A 25,654-nucleotide genomic window follows, 5' to 3' on the forward strand; every position below is an offset into this window, starting at 1 on the left:
CGGGTTGACGGTTCAATCGGTTGGGTCGATGATTTTTTTGACTTTTTCAACGTTTTTCACTAAATGACGATTCAAGGTAAACTTGGAATCGTTCAAGTGACCAGTTTCTAGTCCAAATGGTCTGATCATCCGGGTCAACGATGGTTCGAAAATATTGAAACCAACTAATATCAACTCAATTGATAAGTTCTCTGACTGGTTGTAGAAGAGAGTTGGTATCGCTCTTGCTGTCACCAATGTTGTGTTGGGGGGTCATGGTAATTTGGGATGGGTTACTCACTCCTCATTGTGATTGATACAAACCATAATCATTGCTATAAACAAGTTTAAAGAGATAGTCGATTTGAGTTTGAGCTTCTTAATATCCGATTTGAGTGTCTCATGAGTTTGAATCCATTTGATTGCAAGTTGATACATGCATGGATTGTATGGGCCATTTGGCAAGTCTTTTTGAGAATATCTTTTAGTAGCTCTCATAATAAAAAAATATAGTGAATTTTTGCATTAAGATCTTGACAGATTAAAGACCATTTGATTCAGGCGTGTCTTTTTGTACGTGTATGAATTAAAAAGTATCGAAAAATTTCTTTTAAAAATCGCAAAAAACGGGCTTTTTACGTCTTTTCGAAAAATGAATTAAAAAAATACTAAAAAGCTTCTTTTGAAAATCGCCCACGGACTTTTCACGTCTTTTCGACGCATCGGCTATTGGCGACTAAATCTACTACAAACCAAACGTCTTTTCACGTCGTTTCTAGGCATATCTGATGCGGTCGATCCAATCCAATCCAATTGTTGCTTTAATCGAGTAAACGACTGGCCTAGCTGCAAAAATACCAACAGCGTGGCCGTTTTCTTCCGAGTAGTGATCCTTTCGTCCATTTATACACACACAAAAAAAGGAAAGATTATTGTCCATTGTGTCGAATAAGTAAAGTTTCACCAAAATCTGTTGATTCACTCACTGAGAGTCTCGTTTAACTCGAGATTTCCTACTCACTTTTCCTACCCACTGAGAGAGCCATCCCCTATTATATGAGAGATGTGTGAATGCTATTCACGGCGGGTAAAGCATAGGGTAATAGTTACTAGCTTTGGCATTCTACAAACTACAAAGGCATTTGGTGGTTCTTTCTTGGGGAAGAAGTCAGGTTTTGGGTACCGGAATCCCGCCAGTCAGATGTAAAACTCGAACACAGGTTGATACACAGACTCTGTGCTATAGCTATATATGTTTCACCTGCCAACTATGTCTGGGGATCATGGCGACTCTACTTGAAGACCATCGTCGGAGGAAGAACCGACAGCGGAATGAGAAGAGAAGAAAGCTTCTTGTTGGGAAGAAAGTTGAGGTAATCTCGCTTTTCTCGAATCTGTTCTTTTATTTAATGTTCTGCTCCTCTTTACGATTTTTCATTGTTTTTATTTCGCCTTTTCCGACTTCTTATTCGTGGTTTCTTTATTTTATGTCGTTTTCATCTTCTTCTTTCGATGTTGTGGGGTACCCCTCTTGTTACTCGGCGTTGTCGCTCCTTTACGTTACAGATGTTTTCCGTTTTTTTATTTTCTTTATTTTTTCTTTGTTATTGTCTATTCGTTTTTCCTCTCTCATGGTTTGGAGTTGGTGGGGTTGTTCTTGGCTTGATTCTAGCTGCATTGCTCCTGCATTCTTCTGTTTTTGGGGTTGCATGCCTTCTTATCTTGCTTGATTTTGGTTTGTGGGGGGGGGGGTTTCTCGCTGAGTTCCTCTGCCTCGTTCAGAGGTTGAGGAGCTTTTACTTCACTTCTGATATCACTGTGTGTCGATTTCTCCTTTTAACTTTGCTTATCTAATAATAATGAGGGGTCGCAGGTAAGGAGTGTGGAAGAGGGGTTCGCAGGGTCGTGGCACCCGGGAGAAGTCATAGGCTGTGGCGACCATATCCGTTGTGTAGAGTACGATAATCTTGAACGTGGTGATGGCTCTGCAAAACTCATTGATTCGGTCGCCGTCACTCCGGCCATTGAAGGTGTCACTCCCACAAGACGGACCCTCGATAACTACCGGGGCCGCATTAGGCCGGTCCCCCCTCCTTCTCGTGTTGACAAATGGGAAATCAACTATGGACTGTGTGTAGACGCTATTCACAACGGTGCATGGTGGGAAGGTGTGGTATTTGATCACGATGCTGGCTCCCTGAAAAGACAAATCTTTTTTCCCGATTTGGGTGACGAAATGAAACTGGGTATTCGTGAAATGAGGATTACCCAAGACTGGGATGAGGTCACGGAAGAGTGGAAGCCTCGTGGGTCGTGGCTGTTTCTTGAAGTAATTGAGAAATACAAACTGGATTGGTTTCAGTTTGTTTCGGTGAAGGAGATTTGGTTCTTTGTGAGGACCGAAGAGGAATTTGTGAAGAAAATAAAGGAGTGGACTGTTAGGTCGAACCTGTGGGACAATTTGGTGAGGGAGGCTTTGAGTGTACACTCAGTTGTAAGTGCAAACAAATTTGTTGATTATATAAACTCCAAATATGGGGAGGATTTGGCTGACACGCCGAGTAAAAAGAGGAAAATCATTGAGCCTGGGTTTTCATTTACTGAGGTTGTTACTGATGGATTGGTACCTAAATCAGCTGAAGAGGTTATGTTGAAGCCCGAAGGAGATTTGGCTAAGTTGCGGAGTAAACTAAAGAAAATTAATTCTTTGGAACTTTCTGCAAGTAAGGTTGGTTTGGACAGTCAATTAGAGGACTATGGACAGCAGATTATATTGAAAAATGGAGAAAACCAAACTATTTCAGATCTACCATCCATTTCAGCCCCTTGTGTTGTTGTACCTGCTGAGAGTATTAGTTCATTATTCAGTAACCATCAGATGGAAAGTGATGCTTTATTGAATCCCTTCATTATTGGCAAAAATACCTCTCATGATCAGGAGCATGTTACTGGGAAGAATATCTTGGAGCATAGTGTTGATATTATTGGCAAAACTGTTCAAGATAGTGGCAGGGCTACTGCAATGCTCCCTACAGGTTCACACTATTATACAAATGAACCAGTTAAGGAACTTTCTGTGAATAAAGAGAGTTTCATTTCTCAAACCGAGGACAATTTATTGGGTGTAGAACTATTGAGGAATACAAGTTTGTCTGGCCAAGGTGAAGATGTAATTATGCAGCCACATGCTTTATTGGTCTTACCTTCTGATCCAGAGTTATCTGCTTGTGCCAGTGATAGTGCTAATGAAGAAGGCTTCAAACTTCCATTGAGCGGAGAATATGAAACTTCAGTAATTGCTCAAGATCATGCAAATGGCCACTGTGGAAGAAATGATCCAAAAGGCAGTGAGTACACTAGTAATCTTTCAATTCTTGATGCAAGCAGAGATTCCTTCTTCTGGTTTACTGCCAATGGTAAAGGGGAAACCAAATATACATTAAGCAGGGAAGGTGAGGCTCAAGGAGGGGGTGCTCAAGATGTTATATATGATCATGAAAGTATGAATTTAAAATGTGCTGATTCAAATGATACATCTGTCCATATGGCATCTAGAGGCAATCATATATGGCTACCTGCAGCCCCTGATATGATTCCAGGAGCTGATTACTTCCCTGATGCAATTGCAGAATATATACATAACCTGCAGAATAGGAGGAAGTGTCCTGGTGTAGTAGGAGAAGCTAGGAGGCACCTCCTATATTTAGGCTGGAAAGTTGAGTATAGGCAAGATAAAAAAGGTAAAAGAATTATCAGGTTCCTGTATACCTCTCCCAAAGGGAGGCCCTATCCTTCTCTTCTTCAGGCCTGCCAAGCTTTGACGAAATATGAAAAAGATGTTCGGACTGAGAACCCCCAAAATCACCAGCCATCTTTGGCTCATACACCTGGTGAACTGTTAAGTTCAAGTTATCAACTAGTCTCTCTGCCATGTAGAGCTGGTGACTGTCCTCTGCCTGAAGAAACTTTGATGTTAGACAAGGGGGTGGAAACTAAAGGCCCATATATTGTATTTGTTGAACCAAAATATTACCCTCAAGCAGTAATAGATTGGTGTCTGATTGGATTGACAGGGCAAAAAGAAGAATACAAGAAGAATGGAGCCTACAAGAGTTCAGATATAAGACTAAAAGCAAGGGGACATCTTTCAGCTGTTGGGTGGAAATTCTGGCATGTCACTAGGACTGGGAGTGGAAGGCGTGAAATGCGCTATTGCTCACCAAAAGGGAAGAATTATTTTTCTCTTCGAACAGCATGTTGGGGATGTATTGAAGAAGGAGGATGTCCTGGAGGTACTATACCTGAGATGTTAAAGGAGAGGATGACTGCAATTAAGGATTCCAAGTGCTTGCTAACTATTGAAAAATGTGAATCACCAATACTATATAAAGAGGTTGATGTAAGTATGCTGCTGCCAAATAATCGATTTGAAAAGGATTCTACAGAGTCTTCTGGTTCATCACAATCCAAGGATCCGGTTGAGTACAGAAAATCAAGTGCCCGAGGAATAAGAAAACACAGCAAGAGGAGAGAGAATAATCTCTTTTATCCTGCACCTGGATTTCCTTTTAAGTCAAGATACCAATCAGATTATGGCGTCAATTCTCGGAAACTGAAGAAAGGGAAGACATCTACTGCTCTCACCAAACAAGGAGACAACTTGGAAAACAGCTACCCAGTTTATGTGCTGCGTTCAAGCAAGAGAGCAAGGCAAGTTGTGAAATCAAGCCCTGTACACCACACTCCTCGAACAATTCTATCTTGGCTGATAGACAACAATGTGGTATTGCCAAGGGAAAAGGTACATTACATTGGCAGGAAGAACCGCCATCCAATGGCAGAAGGGCGTATTACACGTGATGGGATCAAGTGCAATTGTTGCCAAAAAGTGTTCACTATCAGTGGCTTTGAGGTTCATGCAGGCAGCACTAAACACCGACCTTCTGCCAATATTTTTCTGGAAGATGGAAGATCTCTATTAGAGTGCCAGATGCAAATGATAGAGGATGATAAGCATAAGAGTTTCATAGCAGAATCATATGGGAGAATCAAGAGAAACTTACCTGGCTATAAGAGTGACCACATATGTTCAGTCTGCCACTATGGGGGCACACTATTATTATGTGATCAATGTCCATCATCATTCCATTTAAACTGCCTTGGTTTGAAGGTTCCTTTTCTTTTGTTTCTATAATCATGTATAAGGTTGTTGTATATTTATTTTTTTGAATATTTTGATTACCGGAGTGGATCTTAATGAAAATGCTTGCTGTTTTTGTAGGATGTTCCCAATGGAAAATGGTTTTGCCCATCCTGCCAATGCGGGATATGTGGCAACAGTGAATTCAATGGAAATATTGAACAGTTCACAGAGAAAACTATTCTTTATTGTGATCAATGTGAGCGTGAATGTGGGTTCAACTCTTACCTACCTATCTACATACGTACATGCATACTTATCTATTGTAATTAAAATGATTGAAATTTACATATACCCTATTTGCTGTAGATCATGTGGGATGTTTGAAGAGAAAAGGACATGCAAAGCTGGAAAGTTGTCCAAAAGGAAATTGGTTTTGCAGTAAAAATTGTGAAAAGGTACTTCAAACTTCATGCTTGTAGTCCTCACATATTTTCTGCATTTGATGTTTTCTTCGTAAGCATGATTTATGTCAGAGTTTCTTTTTATTGCCAGAAATACTTCACCTTTTGTGGTCCCCCTTCTAAGCAATTACTGATGATTTAGGCAACCCAAAACATTGCACAATGAAGTATTTTCACTACTCCCCATGACTATCTTTTTTGAAAGTGTGAATACAGTATTAGGAGTCATGTTGGATAATGCTTATGTAAAAAGAGCTTTGGTTTCTATTATTTATAGTAGATTTAGTCTTTGTTTGTTTGTTTAGTATAATGTCTGGGGTGTCAATTAGTTGATACTTATATAGTTAATATTTTGTTATTATCATTTTATTAGATACGATTAGATACTGTGATCTGTTAAATTATAAATCATGAGTTCTTGGGACACATCTAGTTTAGTGCAATAATATACCTCATTCAACATGTAGCTTCTGATATTATTGTCTCTTTTCTGCAGATATTTATGGAACTTAGAAAACTTATTGGAAAATCAATTCCAGTTGGTGTGGATAACTTATCTTGGACTCTTTTGAAATCCATTGAAGATGATAGTTCTCTTGAGGCCATGACAGAGCATAATAGCAAACTCAATGTTGCAATTAGTGTAATGCATGAGTGCTTTGAGCCTATAAAAGAACCTCGAACCAAGAGGGATCTTGTTGAAGATGTTATTTTCAGTAAATGGTAATGCTATCTTAGTTTTGACCTTTATTTTGATAGGCATCTTAGTTTTTGACTTAATGCTGATATTGTAATTATAACATAATTATTGTCCTTGGGCATGGAGCAGCTTCTGATTGAAGGAGACTCTAAGACAGTGGTGGACTGGTTAAATAATCCGGAGGATGTCACTTGGGGCTACAAAAATGAGTTAAAGAAATTCAAATGGATGACAAGAAATGTCTATAACAGTACAATGGGTTGGGAGATCAGCTAATGCTTTTGCTGATGTCTTGGCAAAACAAGGGATTAATAGGGAAACATTGTTCTGGGCACAATTGTAACTATTGTTTTATTTTCAACACTCATGTTTTCTCTGTTGTAGTTTGTGTATTTGCTGTTTGGAGAGGCTGCTCCTCGCGCCTCTAAGGGGATCTTTTTATATCTATTCATTATTTTAATGGAATTGATGTTATTTATCAAAAAAAAACATAATTATTGTCCTTTCTTATCCTGGGAAAATCTACATCTTTTGTCTCTTATTTGTAGTAGTATAAAGTATAGATGATTCTGCAAATTACACTTGATACCCAAACTTCCCTTTTTTTTTTTCAATTGTTTGAGCTATGAGTGGTAATTCTTGCCCGGTGCAGAGAACCGTTACATGCATATACATGTACATGTACACATACACATACAATTACAGATCCATATACACATGTATATATACACATACACAATACACATACATTCAACCCAATTTGTTTTTTTTTTTTTTTAAATTAATTTGATTTGATTTCCTTGTTGGTTCTAGATAGAATGAGAGAAAAGAGAAGAGAAGAAGAGAGAGGAGTTTTAGAATGACAATGTGATGTAGGATGCAGGGTTGTAATTGGGTAGGATTTTGATTGGACCCAGCCACATCTGAGTTGGATCTGATTATTAAAAGCGTAAATCTGAATCCAATCTGAAACCAAATTGGATGTAATGGATCTTGGATTGGATTTGGATCCTATTGGATTTTAGGGTTTATCTGAGTCTATTTAACCCACCTTTGAAATAAAGGAAAAATTAAATAATTAGAAATAAATTAACCACTTTTGACTTATAGGCTGTGTTTGGTAAGAGTGCAAATGAAGAGCTGAAGCAAGTTTGTACTCTGGTTCAGTTTTGTGGGTGTTCGGTAAGGATATGTTTTTGTACTAAAAGTGAATTTGTTTTTTCATCCATGTTTGCATTAAAAGGGGTGCAAAATTTTCTTCAAAAAAACTGATACAGACTTTTTCTCTCTTCTTTATACTAATATAAAGTTGTAAACATGTCTTGTAATTCATGTTTGCAGCCATCACAACCAAACCCGATACAATCTATCAGTGCAAAACTGAACTGATTTGGCACACCTTCTTTTTGGCCAAATTTGCATTTGTTAGTGTAGGGGTATTTATGTCTTTATACTTATGTTGAGGTTGCTGATCTGTAATATTATATTAGAACTAGTGTCCCTCACTTAAGTAAGGGCACGTGTGTCTTTTCCATTATATTAGTAATATAAAACATGTCTGACCGAATGGGAAAAGCTATCTTTCCCTAATTCGAATTAGACTTTTCTTCTCTTCTTTTCTCCTCCTTTCTCTCTTTCTTTCTTCTTCTTTCTTCTTCTCTCTTCTTGGTTGTTATCAGACTAACAAAACTCAAAGGCAAGCCGAATTATAATATGGTACCAGAGCACAACTAAGCAACTCGGATCTGCCCAGATTTTTGTTTTTTGTGCACTCAATCTAGGGTTTTCTCTTGATTTCTCTGCCATCGATTGGAGATAAGGGAAAGGGCTGAAAAGGAGTAGTCGCCCTCTTCCCTTGGAGGTTTCTATGCCTCCAGTTGTACTGTTCATGGTCGGTTGCTGTGGTCTCTAAGAAGCCCTCCCCTAATCGATGAAGAGAAGAGGGCTGATTCATGTGGTGCAGTGGGTTTCTTGTGTGGACTGATTTTCTTTTTGTGTGGTTTGTTTTTCGGGTGATGAGGTAAGAGATTTCTATGCATATTTTTTGTTACGAATCAAATAGGAAGTATGTTTCAGATCGTATGATGGGATTTCAGATTGTAGTGTGCTAGGGTTTATGCTGCTTTTTGTGTGATTCGAAGGGGGAGTGGTTCTCATATAGTGGTGAGATTTCAGGTAGTCGTAGGGTAGGGTTTGTGGTGTAAAGATTGCAACCTTCAGCAATAACAAGTGCTGAAACCAGTGTGATTAGTGTGATCAAGTAGTGTGCAGTGTGCCGAATTCAGTAATAACAAAATTCAGAAATGGGAGATAACAGTGATAGCAAATCTAATGTGATGATACCTACTGACTACCTGAATGTTCAAATGACCTCCATTAAACTGAATGGAGAGAATTATGTACCTTGGGCTAAATCTGTAGAAGTTTTTTTGAAGGCAAAGAAGAAGGTGAAACACATAAGGGAGGAGAAACCCTCCACTGATTCTCATGAGTATGAAGACTGGGAACAAGAGGATGCACAGATTATCACGTGGTTATGGAACAATATGGAACCCAAGATCAGTGTAAATTTCATGTTTCTTGACACTGCCAAAGATGTGTAGGACCATGCTAAGAAGTTGTATTCTGGTCAAGACAATACAACCAGAGTATATCAGCTGTATCAGGAATACTTTAATCTGCAACAGGGCAATCTGAGTCTTGAGGAGTACTATGCTAGTATGAGAAACATTTGTAACGAGTTGAATGTTTATCACCCCCTCACTTCTGATGTCAAAATTCAGCAACAACAGAGAGAACAACTTGATGTGACTCGATTTTTGGTGGGGCTGAAATCTGAGTTTGCTCGACTTCAGAGGACTTCCATTGGATCTACTGAGAACTCTAATGTCTCAGATAGATCAACCTTTGCAGTGTCAAGGGGCCGTGGTGTTAGAGGTGGAGCTCGAGGATCTCAGTCTGGCTGTGGTGGTAGCAGTGGTCTGGTATATGGTTGGAGTGGTGGTGGTGGACCTACGTATAACTGTGGTGGTGGTCGTACTGGAGGTAGAGATTCAGGGGGAGCCCGTGGCGGAGGACGTGGCTTGGGTCCAAGGAGATGCACTCATTGTGGTATGGATGGACATACCATTAATTATTGCTATGACTTGCATGGTCCACCCTCAACTTGGGCCAATCATGCCCTGACTAGTGATACCAGTTTTAGACAGGAGAACCGTTCAGCTGATCAGATGCCTCCTACATCCACAGATGTTCCCGGGAAGGAGATGGTGAGTGTTCCCCGTGATGAGTATGAGAGGTTTGTCCAATCCACATCTCAACAGAACACGACTACTTTTGCACACTCAGGTATGGCTTGTTTGGCATCCACACCCAATCCCTGGATTATTGACTCGGGAGCCTCCGATCACATGATTAGAACTCCAGGTGTGTTTTCTTCCCTCTCTCATTGCTCAACATCACAATCTGTTACCCTTGCTAATGGTTCCACATCCTCGATTTGTGGTGTTGGCAATGTTCACTTGACCCCCTTATCTTTATCCTCAGTTTTGTATGTCCCTAAATTTCTGTTTAACTTTATATCTGTTGGTAAGTTGACAAAGTCACTCAATTGCTATATTACTTTTTACCCTTCTATGTGTGTTTTTCAGGATCTCAAGACGGGGATGAAGATTGGTGGAGGGCATGAAGCTGGTGGATTGTATTATCTTGACGGTGGTGGAAGAACATCAATATCTCTCCAGTCATCTCTCTCTCCTCTCCAGTGGCACTGTCGATTTGGTCATCCTTCGCTGAAAGTTTTGAAATCTTTGGTTCCTTCATTGAGTCAACTTTCTGTTTTAGATTGTGAGTCGTGTTAGTTGGGGAAACATCATCGTGTTCCCTTTAGTTATAGGGTTGATAACTGTGTGTCGAGTCCTTTTTCTTTGGTTTATTCAGATGTTTGGGGTCCTTATAAAGTGATGTCATACAATGGATATAGATATTTTGTCATTTTTGTTGATGATTTTTCAAGGATGACGTGGCTCTATTTAATGAAAGAAAGAAGTGAATTGTTTACCATCTTCCAAAAATTCTATACTGAGATTTGCAATCAATTTGGTGTCCACATTAAAATTTTTCATTCTGATAATGGCCGTGAATATTTATCTTCATTATTTCAAGAATACTTGGACCAACATGGCATTATACATCAGACCTCATGTACCTACACCCCACAACAAAATGGGGTGGTTGAGAGAAAGAGTCGTCATCTTTTGGAAATAGCACGATCCTTCATGCATCACATGAATGTTCCCAAACCCTTTTGGAGTGATGCGGTGCTTACTTCTTGCTTCTTGATTAATCGGATGCCCACGTCTATCCTTGATGGTCATTCCCCATTCACTACCTTGTTTCCCACCTTGTCTCCGTTTCCTCTTTCTCCTCGGGTTTTTGGGTGTTTGCTTCGTCCATAATCTGGGCCCCGGGAAGGACAAGTTAGATGCACGATCCATTAAGTGCATCTTCCTTGGCTATTCCCGGACCCAGAAAGGTGTAAGTGTTACCATCCTAGTTCTCGACGTTCCTTTGTGTGTGCTGATAATACCTTCTTTGAGTCTACTTCGTTTTTCTTGGGGTCCGGTGATGCTTCTTCCTCCTCATCACCTCCCCCTCTTCCACTTCCAGTTGCCGATTTTGTTCCCCTTGTTCCAGCCGTGACCAAGTCCTTGCCTCCAGTGCCACCACCTGTTGAACGCCCACCTATCCGTCAAGTGTATACACATCGCCCACATGTACCAGCTGCTACTCCTCCGGCTCCATCACCGTCGACAGATCCAGCAGTTGTCTCCCCACCAGCCCCAAACCTAGTATCTGATCTTTATCTTCCCATTGCCTTGCGGAAAGGTAAACGCACTTGTACCCTTCATCTTATTTCTAATTATATTTCACTCACTCACCTTTCCGCTTCCCATCGCTAGTTTATCTCTTTGTTATCCTTAGTTGTTGTCCCTAAGGATGTCCAGGAAGCCCTTGCCTCTCCAGGGTGGCGTCGTGCAATGGAAGAAGAACTCTCAGCTCTAATTCATAATCATACTTGGGACCTCACCGCTCTTCCTCCTGGGAAGCAGGCTGTCGGTTGTAAGTGGGTTTATACTGTTAAGTATTTACCTTATGGTAGTGTTGAGCACCTGAAAGCTCGATTGGTTGCAAAAGGGTACTCCCAAACCTATGGTATTGACTACACAGAGACCTCCCCATTTGCTAAGATAGGTTCGGTTCGTGTTGTGATTTCTCTTGTTGCTATGTATGATTGACCCCTCTATCAGCTTGATATCAAGAATGCTTTTTTGCATGGTGATTTGCTCGAGGAGGTCTACATGGAGCAACCATCGGGGTTTGTTGCTCAGGTGGAGGATGGTAAGGTATGCAGACTAAAGAAGGCTATATATGGGCTTAAACAGTCTCCTTGAGCATGGTTTGGTAGGTTTAGTGAGGTGGTAAAGAAGTTTGGTATGAAACAGTGCCAAGTTGATCATTCCGTCTTTAGTCATGACTCTCAGGCAAGAAAAATCCTATTGGTAGTGTATGTAGATGATATTGTTATTACCGGGAATGATAAAATGGGCATTGATAGGTTGAAGACTTTTCTACAGGAACATTTTCAAACAAAGGACCTTGGTAAATTGAAATATTTCTTGGGGATAGAAGTAGCAAGATCTAAGCATGATATTAATTTGTGTAAGAGGAAATATGTGCTTGATTTGTTGGAGAAAACAGGTTTGTTAGGTGCTAAACCAACTGAAACACCTATGGAAACAAATACTAGGCTGAGCAGTGATATGGGTGAAATGTTTGAAGACCCTGGCAGATACCGACAACTTGTAGGTAAATTGAACTACCTAACCATTACTTGGCTAGATATTTCATTTGCGGTTAGTGTGATAAGTCAGTTCACGCAGAAACCCCTGGTTCCTCATTGGGATGCAGTTCTATGAATTGTGAGGTATTTAAAAGGGGCCCCTGGTCGTGGTTTGATATGAAGTGGTGGAAAACTTGAAATAAAAGGGTATACTGATGCTGATTGGACTGGGTCTATGTCTGATAGGAGGTCTACCACAGACTATTGCACTTTTCTTGGGGGTAATCTGGTGACATGGAAAAGTAAGAAGCAGACAGTCGTGGCGAGAAGCAGTGCAGAGGCAGAATATAGAGCTAAGGCACATACTGCTTGTGAATTAGTGTGGCTAAGGAACCTTCTATAGGAGATATGATACAATATTAACACTCCAATGAAGCTCTATTGTGACAATCAGGCTGCAGTTCATATTTCTTCTAATCCGATGTTTCATGAAAGAACCAAGCACATAGAGGTTGACTGTCACTTTGTGAGAGAGAAGGTGTTGAATGGAGTGATAGACATTGCATATGTTAACACAGGGAACCAATGGGCAAACTTATTTACAAAAGGGTTGAGTCGGGGAAGAGTGGACTACATATGTAACAAGCTGGGATTATATGATATATACTCACCATCTTGAGGGGGAGTGTTAGTGTAGGGGTATTTCTATCTTTATACTTATGTTGAGGTTGCTGATCTGTAATATTATATTAGAACTAGTGTCCCTCACTTAAATAAGGGCACATGTGTCTTTTCCATTATATTAGTAATATAAAACATGTCTGGCCGAATGGGAGAAGCTATCTTTCCCTAATTCGAACCAGACTTTTCTTCTCTCCTTTTGTCCTCCTTTCTCTCTCTCTCTCTTTCTTTCTTCTTTCTTCTTCTCTCTTCTTGGCAGTTATTAGACTAACAGAACTCAAAGGCAGGCCGAATTATAATAGCATTCACATCGGTACATATGCCTTTTGCATTCTTACCAAACACATCCATAGTTACATAATAAAGTTATATAAATATAAAATGTTGATTTATTAATCATAAGCTTCATCCATACACACACATATTATTCATTTATATGTATTGCATAGTTTATATATGCATATAATGTACATATTATGTAAAATTTAATTGGAGTATTTATCGGACTGAATAGGGTTAGATCCACATCTTATCCGATTATTAAACGGGTGCAGTTTTTTAAAACCCAAAGAGTCAATCGATTATCTGAATTTGGATTGGGTTTTGGTCTTTAGGATTCCATTGACAGCCCTAGTAGGACAGGAATGAGAAAGTCCTATTGTGTTGAATATGGTGGAAAAAATAGGGAGAATTAAGGATTAAATTATATAGGAAGAGATTCAGATCTGAATAAAAATGAGAAAAAGAATTAATAATGCATCTTTAGAAGAAAAGAGAAAAAGAACACACTATTACCTGCAGGCAACTTCAGCAAACTTTTCATTCCATTAATTCCACTCTAAAATTTCAATTACAATGACTCTATTTATAGACTAAACATTGGGGATGGATCTCCCTTTACAAGATCCAATTCCATCTAGGAAATTGACCGAAAACGAAATCTAACTACTTTAAACTGGTAACAGTTCATTATTGTTTTATTTTATTTTAAACTTTCATTGCTTTTGTGCCAAATGCTTTCTTATCTACTTGAATCCTTTTGTCATTAGTTCTTCCCACCTCCCTGGGAAATTTGGGCATTGTTCCTTTTGTTTCAGAATGCTGATTAAGCATGTTACAGGTCAGAGCTGAACCGGCTGAACTTTCGGGGGTTCTACACAGTGCTTTTGGAGAGGGAGGAAGAAGTGATCTCTGTGGCTACTGTTAGGTCTGTATGATTGTTTTCACATTGTGTAGTGTTTTTTCTTACTTTACAAATCTGAAATTTTCTTCTCTTTCTGCCTAGGGTCTTTGGAGGAAGGGTTGCAGAAGTACCCCTTGTTGGTACCAGAGTCCAATATCGCCGGCTTGGGATGTGCCGTCTTCTGATGAATGAACTTGAGAAGGTTGTTTCATGAGAGCTAACTGCATAATATTTAACTATACTCACATTATGGTGCCTAGTATCGTAAGGAGAAAGAAAAAAGTTTAATATTCATTATTTTGGAATATCCTAGTTCATTGGTTGACCTCACTTACTGATGTTAAAATCAAGTAATCAATGGCAGTTAAGGTACATGGATCAAATAATTATCTAGGTTGCGAGGTTCAAAGTTTCGATACACCAAAATGTATAGGCAGGGGTGCATCGGTACTTTGTAGGCCACACAATTTTTTAGTTTTTTATTTCAAAATTTCATTTTTATACATGCTTTTATATAATTTAATCAATAAAAAAAATTGATTTCCTCAAAACGCCTGTAAACAGGTTTATTAAGAAGCCAACAATTCGATACGTTATGTGGCGTATTGTGCCAAGACTTTGAATCATGCTAGATTGGATAAAGATCCAAGTATAACTCAACTTAATTCAGCATTAATCCCAACCTTTTGATAAAGATCCAGGTACGGTTTGAAAATGATCTGATCTTATTAGGATCTGAAATGGATCTTCATGGCAACTGGATATGACAGATATATGATTCTATTCCATCCTTGAAAGCAGGAAAGCTGTAGGACTTTCTGACTGCTGGTTGGTTCAAACTGTGTAGCTGGTAACATGTTTTGAACCAAAGGGTGATAATCTATTCCATAACATTGCCAGCCCAGAGGCAGATATTATTACTGTTCTTATATTCATTTATGGTTATGGTCCCTCACCCTTTATTTTCTAAATTTACATTAAGATGGTAGTAGATTTTGTATGCTTGCTCATATATGTCATGTGCTTCATTTTTTTATCAATATAATGTGCTCCAGTTTTAGAAGAAGTGCTCAAAGCTGGGGTAGGAGGGAATATGCCTTTGTCCCCTTTGTGCCCTTTTTACATTATACTATATACAACAAAGGTAGGACGGATTCAATATCTACCAACTAATATATCTCCTTGGACAAAATCAGAGATTGGCTATCCCAACCATAAGAACGTAAGGTTCTTTTGTCGTTTCATGAGAAAATAGATGCTGGATGTTTTGGCTTATACCTATTTGTGGGGCAAACTAACCAATGGGTTAAGATAATCCAAATGGGTAGATATACTACAAAAATGATATCTAATATCTCCCATTCTCACATGAGCAGATAAGGGGATAAGCTTGTAAGTGTTCATTCAATGCTCATAATGTTCTTCCTTTTATTTCTTTAGATACTTACAGAGTTAGGGGTGGAGAGGCTGTTTTTACCTGCTATTCCTCAAGTGCTTCATACATGGACCACTTCATTTGGGTTCTCCAGGGTGACAAATTTTGAGAGATTAAAGTTTCTTGAGTATACATTCCTTGGTTTCCAGGATACTGTCATGTGCCAGAAATTGCTGATGGAAGCATCCTCAACAAAATCAATGGGAGGTACGTTGGGGATCTTTTCTCTCTCTTCTGGAAAGGCCAAAGGAGTCCCTTTTAAAATGGATTGTAAAAACAATGGGTTAGTTGCATATATTAAAAAGAAGAATGCCAAACATCCTTCTAATGAGACTGGCAGGTGCCAACTCTCCCTTGCCTTACGTTGAAGTACCCTATTACAAAGTGCCCCGGTATAACTCTTCCCTATTTTGTACTTACTGCCATGATCTTTTTTCCCTCCAAAAAAAAGCCATGATCTTTGTTTGTTGTATTTCAGCCAGCTAACCACCACCTTTGAATCTTCTTCAGCAACCAATTTCCTTGCATTTAGTGTTCTTGCCAATCTTAGGCCTTGTAATTCTGCACTAGTGGAGTTCCCATTTCCTATGGGTCCTGAGTACATTGCCAATATGTGTCCATTGTGAAGAGAAATCTTAATTTTGATGGCTTTCTTTCTCTCTGTTTTTCAGGAAACCAAAACAGATTTGGTGCCAAGTTCAGCCAGAGTGAAGAGAAACCTGATTTTGATTGCTTCAGTGTTATCTCTGAAGTTATTCAAGCAGCTCAAAATCAATTTGAGTGAAGTCATAGATCCAAAAAGCAGTGGAGTACATTTCCTTTCTCATTTCCTCTAGTCGTTCTTTACCAGAATGCATTTATAAGCATGATTTACCAGTTTTGCATGCAGATACTGGAGTTGGAATTCAACATGTGTACAAGTCTTGACTTCTCAAGATGGGAAAACATGGAGTCTTGGATAACCGCATATTGGAAAAATGTATATTATTAAAGTACATATCTTCAATTCTAACATTATATTACCTGCAAAAAATGTTTCCTTTATTACTAAGTTATGTTTAATGCAAAAAATGGCATTAATCTTGTAAACTAGCTGTTCATTTATGCCAAATAAGTTAAGAGATAGAAACAGAATGCTACATATATGTGTCCTCAAGAATCTGTGGGTTGTTGGACTCTGGCATGTATCCAAATGGACACGTTGACCATCTAGGAGAGTCCATGCAACACTGTGATTTACACTATTTCTGAAATGTATCAATATTCTCCCAAATTTCCCACTTTAGATTACATATTGAATATTATTATCCATGTAAGAGCTGCAGGTTATATGAACAGTCGAATATTATTAAAGGTTGTCACTAATCTTCATTGCCATAACAGTTGGATACTATTATCCAGCATAGATATGTTACTCTAGTAGCAATGAAAGAAAGACTCCATATACAATTTTGTTATTGGAGTTTGTGTCCCAATCCACTTCTGATCATAAGAGTATAAAACACTTATAACTTTCACCTAAGAAAGCTTGGTATTTTCATGCCAATAATTGCAGAGAGAGACAAACCCAGAGTTCCAAAATGCTGGAAATTTAAACTCATTTTAGTTGATGCTCCACATGGATTGGTGTAATGTGAATGATGCAAATCAGAAAGAGGGAGGGAGAAAGATCTTGAGGTTCAAATTGCAAATAAAACAATAAAACAAGAAGACCATTTATTCTAAAGATTTATGGTAGGAGAGGGAGAGTATGGGAGGGGGGTTTTGAAGTTCAAATAGCAAAAAAAAAAAAAAAAAAAAAGAATAAGACAAGATCATTTATCCTAAAGAATATGTTAGGATGATAGGGCTTATATGTCTGGCTTGTCTTGCATTTTATGTGCATTGCTATGTACTTTTGTAAATTATCCTTTTACTTCATTTTTGGGGTTTGTAAGTCCTTCTGGAATCATTTTTTGAGCTCCACGCCATAAAGGATGGCCCTTGAGTTGCTTTTATATTATTAATCCTGTTTCATTTGCATAGGTGGGGGAAATGCCACAGATCAGCATGATGATAGAAAGGAAGATTCAACTGGTTTGCAATGCAACATCATTCACAAGCTAGTCGGAGCTGATCCTCTTGCAACATCAATTCAACTGATTTCCAATGCAACCATTGTAAGGTAAAATGGATATCAGGGAAGAGTTCTCCTTGTGAATTTTACAGGAAGATGATAATTGAGGATTTGATAGATGCATTTGCTTCCCACAATGGATGGAATATTTGAGCTACGGTGTTGCAGCAGTTACGAGATGTTGAAAATCATTGCCATTACTTGAAAACCTAGTCCATTTTGTATGGGCAAGATGTTTATTTTCCTCCATTGTGGGGTATTTGATTATTTATTTTTGAAAGTCCAAGTTGTACAGTTCGTGGAATTTTGTAGATACGTAGTAAACCCATTTCAAACTGTCTTTACTTCTATGGATCCGCTGCAAACGAGACTGTACAATAAGCTACGAAACCCAATCAAAAGTAAACACGTCAGCAAACCATCCTGCATCTTGCTTACTCCTGATTGGGTTTTGTAGCCCGTGTTTATTTTTTATTTTTGAAAAACGTGTTTAATTTGGGGTTGTATGAAGATATTTTGATCCTCTAGATAATATAAGAATTTTTATTACTAGAATCTATAATGAAAATGAACAATTATAAATATAACAAATTTTAAAATAGGGATTCTTGTAAGTTTTAGTGATTTTGTATATTTTCTCTTATATTTTTCTATTTTGTATCGACTTCCCTATGTTTTAATAATTATATTTGAGAGATTCAAGGGCAACTTTGCCACATCATATATCTCCATCTTATGTCTCCAAGATGGAGAGTGGCTCGTGACTAGTTGATAATCTTTGCTTTGCCCAATCTTATAATTATTTATTATTTATTTATTTTATTTTTTAAAACTCCAAGGCGGGGGAATCTGAAAATTTGTCCTTTTTTTTTTCTCCTTTACTTTTCTGGTTACAATTGGATTCGGCCACACAATGGGATGGTTTTGGACGGAGTAGAAGAGGGAAAATATACCAGAATCTAATTTCTCATGCAGTGATGTGGGGTGTGTGGTTTGAAAGAAAATTTGAACCATGATGGTTGACCCTGAATTCAGTCTGACCATTTGATCTATTTAATGAAAATTTGTGAAGAAATAGGAAATTCGAAGAAAAGAAAAATGCTCATAATTAATTCATTTTGAGATATATTTTTATGTAAATACAAACCTAAAACAGTAGTATGTTGTATAGAAGTATAGAACAACATCATTCACATGGTTAATTACAAAGGTTTTGATGAAAATAAACCATCTAGAGAACAGTGAGTGTACCCAAAGTTCAAAATATCGATACACCCGATAAGTGCCGGTAGGGGTGTATTGGATGAATTGATACTTTTTTTTTTAATTTTTCTTTCTGAAACCGGTTCAGGGCGACTGGTTTAGGGCTCTACCCTTTGAACCGGTTAGACCCCCGATACACCCATTATAGGGGTGTATCGGAGGGGTCTCAAAATGATACGACCGATACGTGTCGACACTTTTAACCTTGAGTGTACCTATCTGAGCTCGGCCTGAATTCATGGAATGCATCTGAGATTAGATATTGTGTTAAATTGTATACAAGACAAATATATTGTGATGCATGAGATATATGTGTAATTTCTCTACCCCTGAACAGTGGAAGGATCAAAAGAGGATAAAAGGAGATCATGCTTTCTGTTTATGTCATAGGCTCATAGCCAAGAAAAGGCAAGAATGTTAGAGAAGCTGTTAGTTGATCTGGTGAGGTTCTTGGATGGGATTTTATTCTCTCAACAATCTCAGGGTCTGTTTGGTTTCTGAGAATAGGGGTCTGGAATTGGAATCAGAATGGACCATTCTGATCCCAACTGTTTGGTTGGGCAGAATTAGAATCCCATTCTCATTCTTACTAGAATGGTATTTCTCCATTTGAGAGAATGGCCATTCCCTCTCCCTCCCCTGGGAATGAGAATCCATGCCAGTCAATTCTGATTTTGATTCCAAATCCGATTGTGAACCAAACAGACCTTCAAGTAATTGTTCAGCTTGAAAGTTCAAGTTCTTATACAAGGTATCTGAATAGGTTTTTATTCTCTAACACATCTATTCATGTAAAAGTTTATCATGTTTGAAGTGTGGATAAATTAGATCCATCCATACTTGTGCTGAAATTTAATTAATTATAATGAGTGATAAAAATCAAACACTATACCAATTGCCGTTGGATGAGATCCCTTAATAGGTCTTTATTCTCTAATAAAGACAGTACTTATTCAAGGATTCCTTCCCAAAAACCTAACTTAATCTAACCTAACCTACTAACCTAATGATAATCCAATTCAATTTGGAAGTGTCCCCTCCCGGCTTGTGAGATCTAGACAAAGACCTAAACTAGTTTCATGTTTTAACATTTTGGCATTCCTATTTTAAGGACTTATCTTCTTCTTGCAATTAAAGATGCCCTATGAACATTGATTTTTTAACAGAAAAAATGAGACAAGTCCTTAAAATAAGAAATGCCAAATGCAGCCTAAGTCCCTTTCCAATCCATCCTTCTCAATACCCAAATAGCTGGGATGCCTTTATTTTTTTTTGTTATAATTTACTTAAGGTTTGAGAAATTTGTCATGAAAGGTCGAGGATCATCATTAAAACTAAGTTCTACAATTGGTAAATCAGTGTTACAGATCAAGGAAAATAGAACAGCTAGTCTTGATCTTTTGTTAAATTATCTTCTTTTTTTCTCCCTCAAAGGACCTCCCACTAAATTGCATGTCTTAAATCTTCAGGCCCTACTGCATGTGCTTGCTTGCAAGTGATCTCCATCTATCACATCTGGATTTTCTTATACATTTGTCTTGTGCTTGTGACATGGGCTCAGAAATTTGGATTATAGCTAGAGTCTACTGCGGCAAAGTGTGCCCACACAACTCCTTTTCCACACTAAAAACACCACCAATAACAAGGAAGTTAGAGAGGTTCAACGACAGACAGGTCATGGTCCATCACACTTCACAAATTGCTTTGGCTCACCTCTCTCTCACTTGAATTGAAAAACTATCTTTGATTGTATTCATCCGGAATTTTCCTTAGTGTGTCACGGTATTAATAATATAAAGAAGACTGAACACCTCAAGCTTGACAAAACCCACTTGATTCAAGTCCTCGGGGTTCACATGTCTGACCAGAAATTTGCTAACCACCAACCACAGAAAGACACGTAACCTAGAAAAGGGTACTTCAGTAATTACAGAGTAACAAAAAACCTGCAGAATGGCCAGGATACCCCTCATCATCAAAGGCAGCGTGCCACCACCATCACCAGCCCACCACCACAAATCTATATATAAAACCTCATGAGAACCCAGGTGCCTTCCTTCACATGTACCCGAGCACACAAAATAACCTTTACACTATTCCTTTCTCATATGAAAAAGAAATAAATAAAGGGTCTCTCTCTCTCTCTCTGGGGTTCTGTTTCTCAAATGGCTCTTCACTCTGTTTCATCCTCTCATAGTTGTAGTTATGCCATTGGGTCTTGTTTGCGGACTCTGTGCTTGATTCTAGTTCAAGCACACATAGCTTCACCTGCTCCATTGGTTGGATGGCAGCACCACTACAGGAGACCATATCTCCCAGCCAACAAAACCACCTGTAACTTGTTTATTGGCAGTTGGATTCGGGACGATACCTACCCGATATACCAGTCTTCCAACTGTGCTATCATCGACCCGGAATTCAACTGCCAAATGTACGGCCGACCGGACTCCGATTACCAGAAGTATCGATGGAAGCCCCTCGGTTGTGAACTCCTCAGGTACGTCTCCCCTGATACCACTTCCCCCGTCTTTCTCCTTGGAATGCATGACTCGTGACTGTTCTTGTTGTCATCTCTTGATACGTGGCGGTAGGTTCAATGGGATGGATTTTCTGGTGAGGATGAGAGGGAAGACGGTGATGTTCGTGGGTGACTCGCTGGGCCGGAATCAGTGGCAGTCTCTGATTTGCATGATATCGGCGGCGGTTCCACGGTCGCCGACCCAACTGATCAAAGGAGATCCTCTTTCCACGTTTATGTTCTTGGTAAGTACTAACCACTAAGTAAAGCACTGGCATTAGACGATATGGTGATCCCTTCCGCAGTCTGGAGTCTGGACCATGATACGGCGGCGAGTGCTGCAGCGAAGCAGGGGAATCAGCATTTTAGAAGGGACTATTTGGATGTTCCCAAAAAAAATACAGTTGGCGCCAACTACGTTTTTGGAATTCCATAGTTTGTAGTTTGTCCTTCCTATAATAGTATAATTGTTTGTTTCCATTAAGACTGACACCAAATTACTTCCATCCAAACAGATCTTTAATTAATTAATTATTTATTTTTCTTTAATTTTGAGTTGTTGACGTGATGATATGATAGGAATATGGGGTGTCGGTGTCGTTCTATAGAGCGCCGTATCTGGTGGACATAGATACGGTAAATAAGGGGAAGCGAGTTCTGAAGCTGGAGGAGATTTCAGGCAACGCCAACGCCTGGAGGGGTGTCGACGTTCTGTCCTTCAATTCCGGTCACTGGTGGACTCACAAGGGAGCTCTTCAAGGGTATATGTTTTGTTTATATATGTTCGATCGGCAACTGTCTTCTTCTTCTTCTTCTTCTTGAATTTGGGTTACTTGGCTAATGGAAACGCAGGTGGGATTACATGGAATCAGGAGGGTCGCTGTATGAAGACATGGATCGTTTGGTTGCATTCGAGAGAGGAATGAGAACATGGGCGAGGTGGGTTGACTCAAACGTTCAAACAACCAAGACACGGGTTTTCTTCCAAGCCACCTCACCTACACATTACAAGTAAGCACCCTTCACACACACACAAACACTCTCTCTCTCTCTTTCATAATTGTCGTCGTAGTATTTTTATTATATTTTCTGTTATTGGTCCTTCTCGTTAAGAAAAAAAAAAGGTTGGTTAGAGACAAACGGGAACCATACGCTCATACCTAACTTTCTAACTATAAAGTTGTAAAACTATAAATGCCTGCCTTTTAAGTAGTTATTGGTGAAAACCCACACAAGGGAACCAACGGCTAGGATTGATTGTAGCTTTTCTGCTAGTGGATTAATGGTGGGTCAGCTACTTTTTTCTCATGATTTCTTTCTTTTCTTTTCTGTGCAAAGCTCCAAGCTTTTTATCACTTCTACAGACGCCGGATTCATTCATTTTCTGACCAAATCCGATTTCTTTTCTAACTTTGCTTCTAAAGAAGGGGGCTGAAAGCCTGAAACCTAAACCTTTTTTCTGATAGTAACAGGTTGTATGGAAGGCACCGTAGTTAGTCAATCAGAGCCGTCCACATAGTGAGTCAAATCCTAATCATCCGATTGTTAGAGTATTGTGATCGTTCCAATTCCAAATGAGAGGTTCTCCTTGGTTGAAGTTGAAGAATAATAACGATGGATAGGGCGTAGGCGTAGGGGGGAACATTCCTCTTGTGGATTATTGCAAATATTGGAAAGCGATTGTGAATTGTGGTGTGACGGATTGATGAGTCAGGTTCAGAGCCCAGAAGTACTCTCCTTTTTGTCTCGAGTCGACGCGTTCCCACACCCTTCCTCTCAGTTTTTGACTAAAAACAGTGCTCCTGATTACGAAACAATTAATGACTGAACTTATGGAGGGTATTCTCGTCTTTCAGTACCTATTGGGACAGTTGGATTAGAATATCAATTAGGATTTCTAATCTTTAATTGTAGATCAAAAAGATGCATCGATTTTGTCGGTGACAAGTTAAACTCGTGCGTCAAATGAACTCCAAGTTGATTTTGACCAGCTCCTACTCCGAGTTGATTGTACTAAGGCTGCGTTTGGGGGTGGGGAGATTCTCTCGAGTCTCAACTTCTGAGGCTTTTTGTGTTTTAGAACAAGAGCCAGAAGCATCCAAAAAAATTCGCTTGGTGAAACCGTGCTAAATGGGCTTTTTAGAGGTGTAAAACGGGCCATGCAGGCCCATGGTCTCTGAGGGCTTGTGCTCACAGCCCGGCCCATATTATACCTCTACTATCATAATGATCTATCATGTAAAGCAAATAAAATATGTAAATTATTAATTTTATTTGTAACTTGTAACTTTGTATTTGGTTGCAAAAAACTATGGCAATGCAAATGATTTGAATGTAAATTCTGACATTTTTTTTCTTCAAATTTTAGTTTATTTTATTTAATTGCAGTACAAATGAAGTAAATTAAGACATGAAGCAGAATAAAGAAAAACCCAAAACAAAGTTTAATTAAAATTTGCATTTTTTTTTCATTTGCACTCCCATGCATTTGTACTAGTTCAATTAAAACTGCACTGCAACCAAGCACAGCCTTAGTTGTAATTTTTTAGTTTTATTGTTTTTTTTTTCAATTTTGTTACATTATTTTATTGCACGAATTGATTATTGATGTGATTTTTTTTTTAATTTGTTTTCGTCTTGTTTCAATTTTATTATAAATTAATAATTTTTACTTTTCATAGTTTTCTCTTTTTTTTTTCAAAAAATAAAAAAAAAATCATGATGGCCTGCAATTCAGCCCACCGCCCAGCCTGACTAGGCGTGGGCCATGGGCCGTGGCGATTCATGCCAGGCAGGCGGGCTTCGCATGGCCTGCTGGCTGCTACAGTAGAGGTTGCCCACAAAAGTGAACCGTGCTGGCCCAGCGCCCCAGCCCGGTCAACATTACACCTCCAGGCTTCTTCCGAGTTGGGACATAACAGCTGGTTCAAAAAGGGTTTTTCTTTTGCAAGCACTTGTTCAAAAAATGCTTATTAGAAAACCCGTTTAGAGTTAGAGAAAGCCCCTCCCCCCTCCAAACGCAGCCTTACAGCATGTGAGATACCGGAGGGTTTTGGGTCCACCGTTGATTCTTTGAGGAGGAAGTTGTAAACTAGTTTATTGAATTCCTGATAGTTGCGATTGCTGTGATTGGATTGGCAGCCCTACAGAATGGAATGCAGCGGCATCGGTGTCGAAGAACTGTTACAGAGAGACAGCACCACTGAGTGGTGCAACCTACCCTGGGGCCTACCCAGATCAGATGAAGGTGATCCAGGCTGTGTTAAGAGACATGAGCAGCCCGGCCTATCTGCTTGACATTACGACGCTGTCGGAGCTCAGGAAAGACGGCCACCCTTCCATCTACAGCGGCGATCTCAGCCCCCAACAGAGAGCCAACCCAGATCGATCTGCCGACTGTAGCCATTGGTGCCTCCCGGGCCTGCCCGATACATGGAACCAACTTTTCTACACTGCCTTGTTCTTCTAGGTTGTTGTACCCCTCCTGTAGATTTTCTCACATTCTCTCCCATTGTTGCTGTTAACAAATAAGATTCCTGATAGAAGCGATTAATTAGTTCCTCTCAAGAATTACAAACCCTTGGAGACCGGAGAGGGTACACCGTACACATTGCACCGAACCGACGCCCTCTGCCCCTTCTCTGTCAATCTCTATGTATACCTTATTTCCTGTAAAGCAATTAAGCAATAAACTTATGTACTTTCTTACAGTTTGGGCCTTGGGGTATACTCATTTGTTCTTAACTTCTTATCGATGATAATTTCAATGTATGATGATGGGTAATTACCAGTTCTATAAAATGTGAGTTAGATCTAACGATGCCATTAGGCATTAGCTATGGCAATCTTAGTCGGAGAGAAGTAAAGCAGGACCTCTGCATGGTTTAATTTTTTACTACCGGCGGTACAGACTCAAGCAAAATCTTCACTCCAGTCTGCAGCACCGGGTCTAACTTATAATACCACTCGGTGCAATCCTGCAATGGGTTGACCGGTTGAGACTTGAGAAAAGAAATGTTTCCTTTTGCTTGTAGCAAGTCTGAGAATGCAGATGGATGTAGATTCTGGTTTACTTTTGTTTGAAGTTTTATTTGTTTGGTAGGAGCAAAATTGGAAGTAAAATGACGTTTTTTAATGTGAAAATTCTCGATTAGTATCCTGTACTGTACTGTACTTTGGGCCCAGTGCCACTTTGGTCTCTCAAACCTTAAAATGCAACAATTCAGTACTAGAGCTTTTAAAATGTGTCAATTGGGTATTTGTCGTTAATCAGCCGTTAAATAAGTTGCATTTGAAAAGATACAAATGCTCTTTGAGTGTCATCTAATTCTCT

At 39.1% G+C, this 25,654-nt stretch overlaps 2 protein-coding genes across 20 annotated transcripts; both read left to right on the forward strand.

The window, feature by feature from the left end:
* The first annotated feature begins 824 nt into the window (after positions 1-824).
* LOC104594923 (uncharacterized) lies at positions 825-17,890 on the forward strand. Of its 19 annotated transcripts, none has more exons than XR_016082917.1 (11): positions 827-1,352; positions 1,853-5,149; positions 5,261-5,378; positions 5,489-5,577; positions 6,080-6,306; positions 13,927-14,013; positions 14,092-14,191; positions 15,430-15,631; positions 16,096-16,233; positions 16,314-16,403; positions 17,450-17,890. XR_016082917.1 is itself a non-coding variant. In XM_019197226.2 (10 exons), exons 1-9 carry the CDS (start codon positions 1,263-1,265, stop codon positions 16,413-16,415), a joined length of 4,260 nt encoding a protein of 1,419 aa, XP_019052771.1. In that variant the 5' UTR covers positions 825-1,262; the 3' UTR covers position 16,416; positions 17,450-17,890. The 19 variants fall into 19 exon arrangements, 11 of the variants coding, with proteins under 11 accessions (XP_019052771.1, XP_019052770.1, XP_088755167.1 ...); XR_016082916.1 differs by having other exon boundaries at positions 829-1,352; positions 5,261-5,390; positions 16,314-16,416; XR_016082914.1 differs by having other exon boundaries at positions 829-1,352; positions 5,261-5,390.
* Positions 17,891-20,853: 2,963 nt separating this feature from the next.
* LOC104594924 (protein PMR5-like) lies at positions 20,854-25,031 on the forward strand. Its single transcript, XM_010255479.3, has 5 exons — positions 20,854-21,300; positions 21,395-21,566; positions 21,901-22,082; positions 22,174-22,332; positions 24,463-25,031. The coding sequence occupies exons 1-5, from the start codon at positions 20,969-20,971 to the stop codon at positions 24,788-24,790; spliced, it is 1,173 nt and encodes a 390-aa protein (XP_010253781.1). The 5' UTR covers positions 20,854-20,968; the 3' UTR covers positions 24,791-25,031.
* Positions 25,032-25,654: the final 623 nt, after the last annotated feature.

The sequence above is a fragment of the Nelumbo nucifera genome, chromosome 2 (assembly GCF_055504915.1).
Source record: "Nelumbo nucifera cultivar China Antique chromosome 2, China Antique-T2T, whole genome shotgun sequence".
NCBI classification, from domain to species: Eukaryota; Viridiplantae; Streptophyta; class Magnoliopsida; order Proteales; family Nelumbonaceae; genus Nelumbo; species Nelumbo nucifera.